At 42.7% G+C, this 14,223-nt stretch overlaps 1 protein-coding gene across 2 annotated transcripts in view; it reads left to right on the top strand.

Annotated features, from left to right (window-relative positions):
- The window catches only part of SUFU (SUFU negative regulator of hedgehog signaling), a 92,578-nt gene that overhangs the window by 25,626 nt on the left and 52,729 nt on the right, over positions 1 to 14,223 (top strand). For both annotated transcript variants that reach the window (XM_075717429.1, XM_075717428.1), the window contains exon 3: positions 2,654 to 2,790. In XM_075717429.1, the coding sequence (XP_075573544.1) occupies positions 2,654 to 2,790 (137 nt within the window). The remainder of the gene's footprint in view (positions 1 to 2,653; positions 2,791 to 14,223) is intronic.

Genomic DNA, 14,223 nt, shown 5'->3' with positions numbered 1-14,223 from the left:
TCTAGTAGTTCTTCTCTGTTTTAGAGTCTCTCATTACCATACAAAAAAATCACATAACATTGCCTGTTAGTTTTACTGCTTTGCGACTACTGATGAGTTGCTGACCAGCAATATTCTCCTAAATGCTCATCTGGCTTTAAATTTGATAGATACTCACCTGAACACTTCTGTTTACTCAGTAACTTGCGTATGGATCAATATAAAGCATGTGTGGTCGCCTTTTATTTACACAGTTATTTCTGGGAAGCAGAGAGATCTGTGGAGTTAAAAAAAAAAAAACCAAAACAAAACAAAAAACCAAACCACTAAACTCTAGTTCGATGCATAGTAGAAGTAAAGCTGTGTTGTTTCAGAACATGCCTTAAAAGGAGGAAATTCAATAGGGAGCCATCTTACTTTCCAAAAATTTTAACTGTGAAAGATCGCTTGAAGGCTTTTTGTTAACTTTGATCCTTCTTAAAATTGACCCGTTCATAATGTGTTTCAGTTTCTGGTGTATGCTTTTTCCTGGAATGAATCCTTGAAAACTACCACTTTGAAGCGTTTTTCTTTCTCCCTTTAAGAAATATTTCTGGTTTTCCTTTGCTATCTGATATGTGAAACTAATAAAACACGACAGGGGTGCTGAATGTACAAAGTACAACTTCACATTTGTGAGGCTATCGCCATCCTGTACCAATCTTTTTGGTGGACCTGCATGCATGATTGCAGAATGTAGGTTTCGCTGCACATCCAGATTCTGCTTGTTGGCTGGTTATTCAGTAAGCTCTTGCTTTGTTTAAGAACCAAATGTAATTATTTGACTTGTTGCTTAAAGGTACACTTGTTTCCTGAAAGAGGTTTCATATTTACCAGTTGACCATTCTGAAATGCATTATCTGCTCTGTTCATAGAGAATTTGCTTCGGTAGTATATAATTCTCAAATTCTTTGTTGAGGATAGTATGGAGGGAAACAAAAATGGACATGCTTGTATATTTTCATACTAATGAAATAAAGTCTTTTTTGATATATTATTAATACCTGCTCTCTTGTTTTCACTCACAGCTGTTGAGCTGTCCCATAGTTTATTTCTGTCCTTGGGTACATTTCTTAACTACTTTTGTTACATCATTTGAAAGTCTACCACAATCAAACTTTCCTTGAAGAATCCTCAAATAAAGTTACATTGCATGATGGAGTTGCGTCAATGCTTAAGTTTGATCACTTTTAGCACTTGTCATTAGGCAGGGTCGCTGTAAAGCATTTCTGCTTCAAACCAGGCTCCTTACTATGGGAACAAACCATCCAGCGCTTGGAACTGGTCACCCACTGCTGGTCAGCTGTGTTTTTCAAATGGGAAGTGCTCTCATCACTTTCCTGACTGCTCTGTTTGACTGTTTTTAGAAGTAGTACAATGTTAACATGTTGTGCACTGTACCTTTCGTATGTGCCAGCAAGGTACCAGCATCCAAGACATTTGCAAAATTCCTCCAGAGAATTTGCCAGTGGCTGCAGGTGTTGGAGATTGGCATTTGCAGAATGATACTGGTTTATGAAAGCTTCTGTGGGGTGTCTTTATGCTCAGTGTAAATCTTTCCTTCTTTCTTTCCTCTGCCTTTGTGGAACAGACACAGCAAACAAGTGAGGGATGTGAAGACAGGGGCAGAAAGGATATGGATGTCCCCAGCTTGCTTTCAAGTTTGTGAGCTTATGTATTTTTCCATGAGGTTTCTCATTTTTTCACAGGCAAATGGGGGTTAGTTGTTGGGGACTTGGAATAGGAACTTTCCCGTATGTATAAGTATAAAATACAGGATTCTCAAGAACTGGTTTTGTGGAAGCAAAGACTAGTATGGGGATATCCTTTATTTGTTCCTTTTTCTTACAGCCTTGATACTTCTAATATGACTTTTTTCTGCTGGGTAGACCCTATCTGACCAAACCAGATAAATTGGCACCTATCTCTGTCAAATGGGGAAATGGCCAAACTACTGCTTTTTGAGCAGTAGTTGTCATTCAGTGCTTTTCCAATGTCGTACTCCTAGATACACAACAAGAATGTGCACAAGCATATAGTGGAGCAAAATAAGAATTAGTGCACTGTGTGAGAGATTATTAACTTTCTGCCTGCATCTTCTTGTTTCCCTCCTCCCCCCGTGACCATCCACAACACAGAAATTATGTGCTGTACATCAAAACCTCAACTGCTTCAACCCAGAAACTACTACCCAGTACTTTAGTTGCATCCCACTTCTCAATGTGTAGAAATTTGAATTCACAAGGGTGGAATAACATTATTTTCTGTTGTGCACTTTGGTGTTCCCATTTAAGCAAATATAATCAGGGCAACTATCGGTGCAGAACTTACAACGATGTTTTAAAAACAAATTCAGGATGCTGAAAATCCCACTGGTCCCAGGAAAGAAGTCATGGTTCCAAGACTCTGTTATTCTGTCTGAAAACACTACTGTGGTAGTAGTCATTGAAATTGTATTACATCAACAAACCTAACAATGTTAAGCCATTCGAGCTAGAGTAGACTGAAATAAGAGAATTTCTAAACTTATCTTTTCTCTGAGGACAACGCTCATCCTTTTTCCATGGTCCTAATCTTGCAGCCTGCTCTGGTTACAAGGAGTATGTTGTGACTTTTCATTTTTCATTCCCTCCAGGTTTACAGGAACAGATGGACCAAGTGGTTTTGGATTTGAGCTGACGTTTCGGCTAAAGAGAGAAACGGGGGAGTCGGCACCACCTACCTGGCCAGCAGAATTAATGCAAGGCTTAGCGAGATACGTCTTCCAGTCAGGTACTGCAGGGTTAAATAAGCTGCCTGGCTTTTTGCTGCTTTCATTCTGAAGGGCTGCATCTGTTACATCAGTGCTCAATCAAATCTTGAGAATTTTCTTTGTGTGAGGAACCAAAAGAGTGTGTTCCTTCCATCAGCCCAGCTTGCTGGGGACAAAACCCAACTGCTGTCCAGGTAACTCCAAATCCCTAGTATTGAAAAGCTGACCATACAAAACGGTTAGTAACGATAGGAAGCCTGCTCAGTGGCTCTTTGTTGCTCTCCTGCATTGTTGGTTTCAACCTCTCTCAGTAAGAAAACCTCATTTGCTTGGCCTGAAGTGGCTGAGAAGCACCCATCTGATAAGGTCTCACTTCTTAGCTGAAGGGCTGGAACTTCCAAAACAATTGCGGTTCCTTCACAAGCAAGTCTCTTCCTATGGTCTGTGCAGTTGAGCAGCAGCAATGTATGTAAACAAGGAGTTCCTGAGGTGAGAAAATGTAAAAGTTGTAAGGGGTGCCAAGGCTGGGAGGGCTAAGGAGTTAACAATTGGGAATCACTAATGCAGATGGAGACTTGCCAGAAAATTGGGAACCAGAGTGCCTACAAAACATCCTCTCCACTACTCTTCCTGGATTCTGTTTATACAGTAGATTGAATATTAGTTTGTATTGTGAGCACATGGAGACCCATGGAATGGTTTAGTGCATAGTGTATTTAAAAGGCACCCTCCAGCATCACAAGATCTGAATGACAATATTTGAAGAACTTTTTTTAACCTAGTTTGAGGTCCTTTACAGGTAAAGTACCTTCTAAATCAATGATTATTTAATTTGTAATGTTTGGTACTTGCTCTACTAGTTAATAAATTGCTCAGTAACTTCTGATTCTATTGCTGGTTTTCAGTCAGCTGGCTGACTCTCAAAGGGGAAAGGTCTGGGTGAAAACGGGATTGCTCTGATAACCTCAGTGACAAATCTCCAAGGCAGTGGCAACTCTTGTGGACTATTTCTTCTAAATGTTGACTGGCAGAGACCAATGCCAGCACAGGTGATCGCTTGTCTTCATATTGGGAGTGTCTCTTGTTGCAGTTTGAAATGACACAAGTTTTTTTTTTTTTTTTTGGTAACCTTTGCTGTGTAGCTATCTTCCCTGTTTGCCATCCAAATTTGGGCTCACCTGTTCTCTTTTCTGTCTTGATTTTTGTTACTCTTAAGCATTGAAATCCACATGACTGTCATCGTTATTGCTATTGTCTGAGGTTCCTGTCCTGCCTAAATTGTATTGTACAGTAGCTTTTTGATACTGTCCATGCAGTGATGAATTCATACTCACGTTTTCTGTGTATTGACTGCAGGGTTTGAAGAAAACATGACTCTAAAGTCTCCTTCCAAGATATAAAATAACATACAACATGTTATATATTAACTAGAAAATTTAGAAGGCTCCGACAGGGGTCTTGCATGTAAGATAAGTGTAGGTTCTCATAACAGTCTCTCTAATGCAGTAATTTCAGTGCCTTCTATTTGCACGTTAAGCAACCTCTCTATAGCAGTTGCTTGTTTGTCTCACCCTTTTCATGGGTGAGAGGAGGTCTGCAGAGTGAAACGGGATTTAGTAGGGTACTTTAGGACAAACTTCTCAGTGACTAAGCTGGCACTCCAGGCAGAGACTTTCTTTGTTTGGCTTCCTGCACTAATGCAGTCTCATCTTTCTGACCTCAAAGCAAATGAACTGTTTTTAGACTGGAAGGAGCGGTTGTGCCCATGCATATCAGTCTGACGTGAACTTCTAAGGGCCTTCAGTATTATCCTCAGCTTATCCATGCTAGTTTTGACTTTCTATCCACCGTGACTCTTTAAAGGCACTGCTAAAATACACATTAATGGATTCTAGTCTCTGGGTGGTTAGCTCTCAATTTACATTACTAAAAAACGCTATGTGTGAATCATAAATTGACTTCTTTGAATGTGAAACTGAGTATGAGCCAACACTATGCTCATCGTGCAATAGGCAAGACGCATGCTGGGTTACATTAGGAAGAGCATGAGCAGCAGGTTGAGGAAAGTTATTACCTCTTCTGCATGGCACTAGGGAGGCCTCACTTAAAATAGTGTCCTGTTTTGGGCCTCCCAGTGTAAGAGATGCTGAGAGAGCAAAGAGAGTCCAGAGTGGTTGGGGTCCTAGAGCATGTGAGCTAAGAGGAGAGCTGGAGGGAGCAGGGCCGATTCAGCCTGTGGAGAGAAGGTGCAGAGTGATCTAATGGGAGCCTACAGCTGTTGGGAGGGTAGTTACAAGACTGTGGGATCAAGCCCTAGATAATACAGCAAGGGGCTACAGCTCAGAATTGTAGTATGGAGGGTTCTGGAAGGGCTTCAGGGAAAACTTGCTCACGAGGAGGGTGGCAAAGCACAGGGAACAGTTTATCAGAGAGTTGGTGGATCTCTGTTCCTCAAAGGGTTCAGGACTTAGCTCAACAAAGCTACAATGGCCCTGATCTAGCGTTGGTGATGGCTCCGCTTCAAATAGGAGGCTGGATGAGACACCTCCAGAGGCCCCTTAAAATATCTCACAAGAGTTGGATTTTTTTGTTTTTTCCATACAGCTTCGTGCCCTTCAGCAAGCAGCTGTGTGCTGTCACCGAGTATTACCAACCGTTCCTTGCCCTGTATAAAAGGAAATTGTATGCTATTGCAGCAAGTGATCAGGCTCTAGTTTTATTTTAGTACAAACTTGTTTATCACTTGTCTTTTTTGAACAAGAACTTTCTCAGGCTGAAATCTTCTGGCTAATCATAGATGTCAGGTTAATCCTGACAAGATAATGCATTTAAAAGTAAGACTTGTAATGGGGCAGACTGTCATGTTTCTTCTTGATCTCTCGGGGCAATGCCAGTTGACCGCAGCCAGATGCAGTCATTTTCTAATTTAGCGTAAGCTTGCTCGCTCCGTTGCTCTGCAGAGTCCCCAGTCCTTCTGCTACATCTGACATATCCTGCTTTGCTTTACTCCCATGAGATGCCCCCTCTCAGGGTGGCAGTCTCCAGAGCAATTCCTGTGTTCTCCCTTGCATCACCCCTGGGTGATCAGGCACCCAGTGCTCGGCAGTGATTTTTTTTGTTCTGCCTAGTGGGATTTCCTCCAGCCTAGCATGACCACTCTGCAAAGCCACGTGAGCTTCTGTCATCATCTTTTTTCCTTGGTCTCTTACAGGACTTCTATGGTCGGATGTTAAAACTTTAAAACTGTGAAGTATTTGAAGGGGCGGTTCTTCTGAAGCCCACTGGGCATTAGGCAGGCTGTGGCACAACAGCATTGTTTTACATGATGAAAGGTTTCTTTTCACTCACGTTCTGTTGACTGTACCATTTGGAGCATTTGTCAAATGCAACAATGATAAACGTTGTTTGACTCTAGTGTATGTACCTTAATGTCATCCTCTTCAGTTGTTTAAGAATCTGTGGAGTCTCTTCAATACTCCAAAATAGCCTTAAAAACATTTGATGAACTGAAACAACTTGAGTAACACTTATGAATCCACTCTGAAGAAGAAGGAAGGAAAAAAATAAAACTGGCAGGAACTTGCTGGATAGGCTCCAAGCACTTTGGCATGTCAAAGGGTTGTTTAGTTTGAAAGCTATGCTAAGAGCTAAATTCTTATCTCTTGAATAACAAGCTGACTTTTTGGTTATCATAGATGTGCTTTGCTGGGTCTGGTTGAAGTTGGGGGACAGTAAGGTATAGTTATACTGCTGAGCCTGAGCATTGTCAGATGGTGATGACTGAGTTGGAGACTCATCTAGCAGATACTGCTGTCCTAAATAGTATTACTGTGTATTGCAGTTGCAAAGCATGTCTCATTGCAGGTGATGTATTTTTGTAACAAATGCTTCTAGGCAAATGAATGTTATGTTCCTTTGTTTCCTTCTCTCCTGCACTGTGGTTGCGCCTTAGGAAAGCAGTCTTCTGCATTGAATTTCAGACCTCTTTGAGCCTTGTCTTCCCTGTTCGCTGTAACAAACACTTGATGCTTTATGCTTTTGATTAAATGGCACTATTTCCCCTCCTTCAACAAAACCAAACTTGCAAGTCTCCAAAAAAATTGTATTTGTGGCTTTATCTGTTCTTAATTTTATCACTGTTTGACCGTGACCACAAATTCCAACTCTGTTATTTTTAGGTTAAAAAAAAAAAACAACCAAACCTGCAAACCTTGAAAATGAAACTTTGCACAATTCACTGACCTTAGCTTGTCATGGTTCGTGAATGTACTGGGAATATCTCACGGTAGAACAAATTTATACTTCAATTCAAATGAAGAGGAAGAAGTGCTCTTCCTATGGAAAGCTTATCCAGGGCTTGTTACAACTGTTAACTCTTTAGGTACTGCAGAATTACGATGCTTGATCAGTATAGAGAGGTTGTAGTTTGTGTTTTCCTGAAATGAAAATCTGCCTTTTTTTTCCTCTCTAAAGTAAAGTTAGGTTGTTTTTAAAGGGCCTGCCTGATATGCATCATGAGAGCAATATATTCATGTAGCATGGAAACAAATGTTTGTGTGTATGAGTTCTTGCTGCTTCCATGTTTCTTGGCCTGAAAGAAAACAGCTGCAGCTGTAAGGTACAGGTTTGGAGAAATTGTCAGGAAAAACTCGTCATGCATAGAGCTTAAAGATAACGGTATAGCATATGTCATGGTTACATTCTCCACAATGCATGAATTGTAGTGGGGAACTAACTAGTGCAACTAGCTTCAGAAGTATTAAGATGATGTCCACGAATTAGAGGTTTGCACATTGGCTGAGCTTGGTGACATTTACCCCAGAACAAGTCAGCCAGAGCAGTCTGAGCCCCCGCCATTGCAGGGGGGACAGATGGCATTACAGGAGGCTGGAAAATGGCAAATGCTGTTCTTCATCCCCCACCTTCCACCCAAAAAACCCCAATAAAACCAAAATAAACCCTCAAAATGCAAAACCCTGAGGTTTCTAATTGGTCAATCAGGCTTCAGGTCTTAAGAAACCAATAGGAAAAACAAACCAGCTAGAAGGCATCCAGGGAATGATGGATGTTCCAGCATGGATATATCAAGAATAAATCAGAACAAACTAATTGTGATGAAGTAACAGGCACCATGGGAAGCAGTGAATGTTGGTTACCTTGATAGTAGTGAGACTTCTGACATTGTTCCTTCCAACAGGTATGTAAGCGAGCTGAGGAAATGCGATCTTGATAAAAACTAAAGAAAGAGGGAGGATGCAATACTGGTTGGATATTTAAACTCTGAGTAATTGTCAATGTGTTGTCATCAACCACAAAAGATGTGTAGAGTTTGGATTCCTCTAAAATCTGTCCTAGCGCTCATGCAATTTGGTATTGACCAGGATGATGGAATCTGCAGACACAGCAAAGCAGTATGGCACAGAGGGCTGGAGTTCAGAACAACCTTTGCAAATTGTGGAAATGGTCTGAAGTACCAATGTGCAATAAGGTCAGGAAGGTGCAACAAGTGCAAGGTCCTGTGCTTACACGGGAATAATCCAATGCACAGTTACCAGCTGGGGAAAGGCAGCAGTTCTGAAAGATGATGATGATGATTTGGAGTTAATATCACCAATGGGCTATATCTAAACCAACACTCTCTTCACTCTGAGAGATAAGAAGCAAAATTATTCTGATTTATAAATAGAAGTGTTCTGTGTACTGCATGTGATAGGGTCCTTCTACACTGCTGGCAACACGCTGAATGGAAAGGGACAGCACTGTATCTTGTTTTGGGCAAAAGACTTCAAGTCAGATGCATTGCAGTTGGAGAGAGTCTGGAGGAGAGCAATAAGAATGACCCAGAGGTCCAGAAAATGTGACCTGTGGAGGAATGATTGAAAGACTTATGTTTGTTTAGTCTAGGGAAGAGAAGATGGAAGGAAGATGTCAGAACAGTCTTCAAATATGCAAAAGGTTGCTGTAGGGAATAAAGTAATAAATTTTTCTGTGTGCCTACTGGGGATATGAGAGGCCCATCACTACTGAAATTTCTGTAAGGTAGGGTTAGGGTTTGTCATTAGGAAAAACTTTCAAATGATAAGTGCGGTGAAGCACTGGAATAGTTGCAGATTCCTCATTGCTGCATAGCTTTGAGAACAAGTCAAACTAATATTCACGGATATTTGTCAGGAAGAGTTGATCCTTCCTTTAGGTGAGGGCAGAGTAGGAGCCTTCTTAGTCTCCTTTATGTCTTGACTGACTAGGTCAGTCCTCTTCAGGTCTTCTAAACGTAATTTTCTGTGGTTCCATAAATACATAATTTATCTTTTTTCATAGTTTTCTGATTACTGGTGCACTAAAAGATATTTAAATGTGAATTTTGAAGTCTCAGCTAATTTAAAAGTTTAATTTTAGTATCTAACCTTGACTAGTCAGTAGTAGGAAGCTGTTTGTGTCTTGGGGACTGCAAAACAGTAGTAACAAAGTCTACAAGCAAAGGAAGTAAGCATGTAAGATGCAATTTGTGGGTGGTGATTTAATGTAGATTTCAGCTGATTACTTCAGGAAAAACTTGCTTATATGAATTATTCCTTAGAAAATTTATTGCACTTCTGAAAAGTGTAGTGGACAGAACTAATTCCAGCAGGTACACAAGTTATATGTGTTGATAATGACATGTCCAACCAATGACCAAACTAGCTATAGCTTATTTGTTCTGTCAGGTTTTTCTCCCCACAAACACCTCTCTTGCCATGTCTGCCCCCTCTGCACTGTTATGGTGAGGGATTCCCTTCTCAGAGGATAAGGTATGAAATATCTTCTCTTGTCCTTTAGTTATTTCTGTGAAACCTGCAGGAACTTAGTATCCATGAGCTTCTGTCCTCTGTCACAATTCAAGTCCGTGGGCCTATTTCCCAAAGTTACCGGAAGGGACAGTGGTTCTGACCGATGTGTGCAAGTGCCTGAGGCAGCACAGCCACACAAGCCTTCGGCAGCCAGGCTGAAAAGCAAGCCCAAAATGAGGTATGTCTAGCCTTCCTTAGTTACTTCTGATATGTCATACTTTCTTCAGGTAGGAATTATTGTCTGACGGCTTGTCTGCAGTTTGAGGAAGCATGTACGCTTTTCCTCCCTATGTCATTGGCCAAGTGCATCAGTTTGAGGGTATTATGCCAGCTCTGTGTGCCTCAGTTTCCCCTTTGGTAAACGAGGGTGATTACAGGAGTTGTAAGGACTGCAGGTGTAGATGCACTCTTCTTACTTGGCAATTTCCATCTGATTCGAGTTTAGTCTGAGCCACGGAGGCACTTTGCCTTTGACAGGCAGTATAACTTTTACATTGAAAATGGGACTCAATGGGATTAAGTGATTTGGCTGGGATCACAGACCTGCAGCCATTAAGCCAGTGAATACCTCGACACCTGCTGCCCTGGTGTAACCACTAGACCTCATCTTCATATCTTCTGGAGTCCAGAAAGCTTCAATGTGATAGCCTCGGTGACTCTTTCCTTGCCAATGTGTTTTCAAACATTTCTTGACATGGGCCAATTTCTGTATGTAAAAAGGAAAAAAAACACAACCCCCAAACAAACTCCTTGCTTCCTTGAATACAAATGAGGCTTGTCTAGCTTGTTTGTAAAACAGTGTTTATTTCTTCCCAGTAGGATGACTAAAGCCAAATAAAATCTCCCAGTAATTCATATATATTTTTCCCTGACTGTGCCTTTATTTTTTTTTTTCAACCCCAGGCTGATTTATTGTTCTCTTCTGGTTGCTATGGCTCTGTAAAATATATATATTTTTTCTATCATCTGTTTGTAATATGGACTGGTTTCCAGTGTAGAGCTGGCCCTGGCTCCTCTGTAGTATTCCAGGATTTTAGATTAAAAATGGGGGGATTAACTGTGGTTTTTAGCTCCACAAAGAAGTATAAATCAACATCAATTTCATTTCAACAGAACCTGTTATGTAGCGAACTTGGCTGCGCAAACACTGAAACTCTAGCGCAGTAAAGTTTATCAAATAGCCTCCTGGCCTGTCATTTGCCGTAGGTGAACAGGACTCAACCAAGCACGCAGGCTGTGTGCCTTTATTCTGCAAAGGGGTATTGGAAACATTAAGTCACTGGTTCCAATTTAACCCAAGTTTGTCATAGCCAAAAGCTCTCATCATCTGATAGTTATTCAGTGGTCCATGAGAAATTGGTTGGGTTTTAGCCTAATTCCTCTTAGACGTTTCCCATAAAACAAGCTGTTCTGTGAGCAGCAGTATGGATCAAGGCTGCTCCTTTACGTCTCTGTGTGCTAGCCCCTCTATGTCCCACACCGCCGCAATAAATCCACTTCTCCCCGTACTGCTGCCTATGAGCTCATGTCCCCAATATTTCCCATCCCTCCCCCCATCTCCTAAGCCAGCCTTGTCACAACCCCAAGGGGTACATTCCAGCTGGGACGTACGTGCTGGGGCTGGTACCAAACGACGTGCTGGCTGATAAAATAAACGGGTTGCTTGTGTGCAGAGCAGTTGGCTGACATGCTGGGCACAACAGGCAGCTATCAAGCTCATGCTTCGGTCTCCAACCTGTCACTGGCATCCCCTGAAGCTGGCTGGAGGCTCTGAAGTTGTTGGGGAGGGAATTGCCAAATGCAGCTCTTGTAAATTGTCCTGATAGGCGTTGCAGCAAAGTGGTGGTTGCAGATGGACCTGGCCCTTTTTACTACCCCCTGTAGATCACAAATAAAGCTTATGTAGCACTGCTGGTAATCCAGAGAGAAGCATCTGTCTGCAAAGCTGTCGATCAGACAGACAACACTGAAGAGACCTCATGGAAAATGTTTTTGTCTGCAGAAAGGATGACTCTAAGAGGAGACATTTTGTAGGCACATAAATGCATCTTCTTTTGAAATACTGTCCCACGGTTACGCAGAGAAAACATTGAAGCTGGGACCGGATTTACTCTTACTGTTTTGTTGCTGTTACTGCTCAGGATGCTCAAGGGTTGAAATTTGCCTGCTGGCACTATCTGATCACCCTGCCCTGCCCAAAGTGGGATGCCCGATACCTGTTGCATGTCCTGCTAGATGGGACTCACCCTGCTATAGCAGCTCTGCTTGCTTTGTGTGTGTGTGTGCCCATTAGCTGACACACGAGGCAGTGCCAGTTGCAGGAAACCCTTCCTTTTGCAGCACGGGAGATGACAGCTTGCCTCATGCCAGCCTCAGCCTGTGCGTGCAGTTGTAACCCACAGTAACTTGATTGTGTATCTGAGGTCTTGGAGGAGAGGCGTTAGTGTTGCAGTGTGGCTGTATGTGTTTTTTCTTTGAGTGCGCTTGAAGGATGGGGCAGCTAGACACCTATCCACTTTCCTGACAAAGCAACTCTCAGGCAAGTCTCGAGAAGCCTTGTCACTGTTCAGTCTTTGGCATCAAACTTTTTTCTCTAATCCGTTTTGGTTTTTTCTGTGACTGTTCTGGGTTTGTTCCAGCAGAGCTCATTGAAGGGCATTATTATAGTTCTTCTTTTCCCCCTCTCAAAGGAACTGTAAACTTCCAGCGCCTCCTTTTAATGTTAAGATAGTCTTGGCAACCCCTAGCAGGGATCTGTAGGGAATAAGCATAGCAATATTGACTGTCTGCAACATCAATGCTCTTTGGTGGAGGGAGCCTTTCACTTGGAAAGAAGGGAGAGGACAGGTCTTGGCACTGGTGGCACTTAGACTGGCACATGGGTGAGCATGCAGAGGTGCTTCTGAGTTCCCTAGATGAAATTAATGCAGTTCCTCTCTGCACGCTTGCAAAGCTTAATAGTATTTGTCTGTTTGACCATAATTTTTGGGACCTTCAGAGTCCAATGCTTTTATCCTCACTTGTGAGGCAGGGAAACACACCGAGTTCCATTCTGTCACTGGGTGCCGAGGCACAGAGGGAGGTAAGAGGCTTACCAGTTGTTAGACAGGAACTTTGAGGTAGCCAGGGCTGTGGCTGAGGCTTCCTAGGCTGTGAACTAGCACGCACCTGGTGGCCCGTCCTTCCTCGGTGCAAGTCCTGTCTCGGTCAGAGTGTTTTCAGGTATGGGTGGTAAACTAGCTGAGGGCATAGAGCAGAAACACAGCTGTGAATGCTGCTGAGTGCTGCTATGCCACCGCATGGGTGGTGCGCCCCTATTCTGCCTCTTCCTGGTAGCATAAATGGAGTTGCATGACCTTAGATTTTGGCTGACTAAATTCACTTCACTTATCTTTCTGTTCAGAATAGACAGGGTGCTGCCCCTTTGCAATGCCGGAGGCACCCCAGCGCCGGGCTCAGTCCTGCCCGTTGCCTTGGGGCAGTGTCACTTCTTCAGCTGCTGATGCGACGAGGTGGCAGTTGTTTAGCTCTTGCTGGTTTTGGTTGGTAGTATCTCCTGGCCTTTGCTTGGGACTTGCTAAGACATTGTGCCACATGGGAGAATCTCTTCTCCATGAAATTCCTTTTGTTGTGGTGATAGAAAAGCCCTTGCAACCCTCTGGCCAGGTTTAAAAAGCACTGGACACTTTCTCAGGAACTTGAGAAGAGGGGACCAACACCACTGCTGTGTGACATTGCCTTTTGCTTCATCAGCACTGGTGGTGTGAACCTGGACTGTGTGTGAGGCTCCTCCAAGCTATCTCCCAGTCTGCAGTTCAGCAGTAGGAAAGCATGACCGGGAACCCAGGAGTTTCCAAGGACCCCTGTACTTTCATTTGACTTGGGGGAGGAAAAGTCTATGGCTTATGTTGTCAGTGAGCTAGCTATGTAATATAAATTAAAGCCTTTTCTTCTCTACCTCCCTAACCTCATGGAATTTGGGCTTTTTTCTCTCCTGCAGTTTGTCTGGACTCGTGGGTCAGGCTGGGTACTTCCTGTGCCTTGTCATGGAAGCTGCTATTGTCTCTCTGACTTCTAGCTCTCGGCTGAGAACAGGTCTCTGACCTTTTACAGCCCCAAAGGGTAGGTTGACACTAAAGCACAGAGAGACTTTGTGCCAGGAGCAGAGGCACAGAAAGTCTTTGTTCCTTATAAAAGACTTTGTTGAAATAGAAGGAAAGCTGTCTTCTCCAGACTGCTTTACTGATTGCACAGTATTTCTAGGTAGTAAGTGAGGGATCTCAGCACTGCCTGAAAGAGGAGGCTTGTTTTTAGCTCCTACTGCACTTTAGATAAAGTAGGTTTAAGCCCAGTTTGAGTTGGCTAGGTTTCAAATGATGCTGTCCCTTTTAATTCTGTCAACTCATGTCCTGTTCCTGCCTGAGAACTGAACTTGGCTCATTGCTTTTCAGCTGTTCAATACAGTTCTTTCAGTTGGTTTATTTAAAAAAAGAAAAAGGGGAAAAAAAAAAAAAGAAAAAAAAAAAGACCTGTCTTCTCTCTGTGCTTTGCATCAGTCCATGTGCCCTGAGGCTGCTCCCGAATGTCAGGGATGGACAAAGCAGCAACGCTTGTAAATCCGATGTA

The sequence above is a fragment of the Pelecanus crispus genome, chromosome 10 (genome assembly GCF_030463565.1).
Source record: "Pelecanus crispus isolate bPelCri1 chromosome 10, bPelCri1.pri, whole genome shotgun sequence".
Lineage (NCBI taxonomy): Eukaryota > Metazoa > Chordata > Aves > Pelecaniformes > Pelecanidae > Pelecanus > Pelecanus crispus.
The sequence above is the reverse complement of the archived record's forward strand: the minus strand, read 5'-3'. Positions and strand labels throughout refer to the sequence as shown.